Consider the following 3,362-nt stretch of genomic DNA (forward strand, 5'->3'; position numbering starts at 1 on the left):
TATCAGTGATTGATGGCCCTAAAATGATTGCTCTCACTGCGACGTTCGCGGCGATATGTAACATGTGTAGCGCAATTGTAATTTTTGCGCGCTGGGGCACCGGACGCGTATGTACGTTTATAGGCGCGTTAAACATTTTGGTTGTTTTTTTCCCCCTTTTTTATATGTGACTTTTATTTTATTTTACTTTTTTATGTTACTTTTATGTTTATTTATATTTATTTTTAATCTATCTTCTTTTTTTCAGACACAGTGCCAATATTAACCTCCACCGCAAACTGTTGACCAAAGAACTGGATGAGATGGGGCTGGACTCCTCTCAGCCCAACCTACGAGATGAGTTCTTGGCAAAGATCTATGGTGGTCATCATCCTTTGGGCCTGGATGTTAGAGAGGACACCAATTCGCCAGTCGGAACAGAGGATTCCCACATCAATGGATATGGCCGGAGCTTTTCAGAAGATTACATGGTCTTAGATTTGAGCACGACCTCCAGTGTCCAATCCAGCAGCAGTATCCATTCCTCTAGGGAGTCTGATGTGGGCAGTGATGAGGGTATACTCCTGGATGACACTGATGATGCCAGTGACATTGAGGAGTCCTCTCAAAAAATTCATGCTTCTGCCACTCTCATGGGACCAGGCAATGACATATCAGAATCTTCCTTATACAACAGCTTTGCTGTGAGCAATGGGGGAATAATGTGCAACATATGCCATAAAATGTACAGTAACAAAGGGACTCTACGAGTTCATTATAAGACAGTGCACTTGCGGGAAATGCATAAATGCAAAGTCCTAGGGTGCAACATGATGTTCTCCTCTGTACGCAGCCGAAATCGGCACAGTCAAAACCCTAATCTCCATAAAAACATTCCTTTCTCTTCTGTGGAATAGCTTTCATATGGACACTGTAAACTCCAGATTTCACAGACAACATGACTGAACTGCTTCATATTTATATATACGTACATATATAAAGAAAATGTATATGTATGTTATATATCTCTATATATAAATCTAGATATATATTCTTTTTAACAAAAAGAGAAAAAGAAAACTATGAAACACTAGGTGCTTTTTATTTTCACTTAAAGGTGAAACTGCCCTCCAGAGGACAATTGAAAAAACAAAAAAGGAAAAAAAAAAACAAAAAACATGGTCACTTACACAGATTTTGTTTTTCTTTTATGGAATGAAGTACTTGGTTATCTCCAAAGATAGTGTCTTAATATTCCAGTGACTATTGCTTGCAAGAGAAAATAATGAACAGTTGTTTTGTTTGAATTCACAAAAACACACCGTTAGGCATATTTTGAGAACACTAAGCATGGCAGATTCACCTGTATATATGGAGTCCGCTTGGGCAGACAGTATTGTATTGATGGTTGTGTACTCTTGGTTTCTTGTTGCAGTTACACCAAGCTGTATGTAGGACTAAGGGTTGCTGTCTAGGTCTGTTATTTTATTTTAGCTTTAATGCACATTTTTGCAACACAGACACCAAAACACAACCGGTTTGTAACTACCTGCTAGATGTAGTATTATCCTGGTGTTGCATGCTTACAGCACTATCAGACCATTGATTTTTTTTTCTTTAGTGTTTTGTACTATTTGTAAAAAAGCAGCCATGCACTTTTCCCCATCCAAACACTACAGTGTGTATAATGATATCCTTATTTTAACTCTTCAGTGTTGAGATCAGCATCCTTGTGGCAAAATTATACCATCTCCTGTGCTGAAGGAGCTAAAGTAATGTCGTTATCTTAAGATGTTTTGGCCTAACAGGTCTGGTCATATAAATGGCATACTTGCCAAATAAAACAAGTATTATAGGAGTTTTGCAAAATGTTATATGGTAGAACTGCCAATTTTGCACATATCACCTAAATGCAGAAAACATTTTGATGAGGTATAAGCCATATTTCATGGTCCTTTAGAAAATAAAAGCTAAATTATAATGTAACAGAAAAAATCAAATATTTAAACTGTGTTCAGAGCCAATACCACACTCCAGTGATACCTGACTATCAAACAGGGTTATTATATATTTAAGACGAATAATGACAATTCCCTTACCTCTATCATATTACGGAACAATCAGCACGTCTGTTCCTGTATTCTGCATAATTATTGCACATGTAAACGGAGGGACCACAATATGTTTTTAGTATTATTTCATGATATACATTGAACACAATGATAACAAGATTACTTTGTCTCCTATTTACAGTAGTACTCAATGAATTTCACTTGTAAACTATGTGTTTGTCCCAACACTTGATATGAAGTCTTATTTGTTCTATTGTCAGTATTATAGGGAATTATTTCTCTATGAAGATTTAAGTCAAGACACAAGAAGGATTATTTATTATTATTTACTAAATAAAGTTTGTTTAGTAAAGCAGGAAAAATGCCAATCACCTTATGCAAAGTACAGTACACCACATCAACCCATCAGATCTCTGTGTATTCTATTTCAGTAACTAAACGATTAATTTTAATTGTTTGCTATAAGTTACTACACTTTGCTTTTGTAGGTTATGGAAAGACTGCAACTGTCATATTGTAATAAAAAGCCTAGTCATGATTTGAAGGTTATGACAATTGTTTGCACAGGCTGAGGAACAAAGCCCCAGTAGGCTTCCAGGACATTCTAGGTGGTCCCTTTCTGTCCTAGCTTGTTAGGGCAAGGATAACGCTAAATCGGCTCAGCCGATCCAGATGTTGGATCGGCTGAGTCGAACTCCTTCTGCACTTCGGGTCAGCCGAACATGCTGAGCATGCCCTCGGCAGCTTTGTGAATAGACCCCATAGGTTCCTTCTTTAAAATATTAAATACACTATTTTGAAGTCAAGTGAGTCTCTTAAATGGAAGATTTCCACAATAAGTGTAGCAAGATAGGTAAATGATACAATTACATAATACTTTATTTTCATTTTTTTCAAATACAAATGCCAGATGAACTCACTAGATATTCAGGTTTGATTAGAAAAAAGTACTTTAAAAGAAAAGTATTTCTTTTAAACAATTTAGCAAATGCAAGATGCACTTCCCACTAGAGTCAGTGCATATTTTGCAGGCCATTCAGCAGTAAAGAGTTTTAATATTACATCTCAAATTTGCAAGCCCAGACCATTGTAATAAAAACATCCAGGTGGCTCCACAAACCTCCCCTGACAGGAGACGCAGCCAAAATGAATCCCTTTATGTCCATATTACCAGAAACAGGCAAAAGCAGTAGTATTGGTGTGTCAATGGCTTTATCTTGGGAATTTACACACATAGATTGGAGATCAGCTAACAATCTTCTTAGTATCTGGGTGGTCAGAAAGGCCGTGTTACCTCACTTTTGTAAAAAA

The 3,362-nt window shown here is 36.8% G+C and overlaps 1 protein-coding gene across 1 annotated transcript in view; it reads left to right on the forward strand.

Annotated features, from left to right (window-relative positions):
• The window catches only part of BNC2 (basonuclin 2), a 280,535-nt gene extending 279,597 nt beyond the window's left edge, over window positions 1–938 (forward strand). Inside the window, exon 5 of the mRNA XM_018554464.1 lies at window positions 248–938. Within this exon, the coding sequence (XP_018409966.1) occupies window positions 248–896 (649 nt within the window). The 3' untranslated portion in view covers window positions 897–938. The remainder of the gene's footprint in view (window positions 1–247) is intronic.
• Window positions 939–3,362: the final 2,424 nt, after the last annotated feature.

Source organism: Nanorana parkeri, unplaced genomic scaffold (assembly GCF_000935625.1).
Source record: "Nanorana parkeri isolate BGI_ZX_2015 unplaced genomic scaffold, ASM93562v1 scaffold160, whole genome shotgun sequence".
Classification (NCBI taxonomy): domain Eukaryota; kingdom Metazoa; phylum Chordata; class Amphibia; order Anura; family Dicroglossidae; genus Nanorana; species Nanorana parkeri.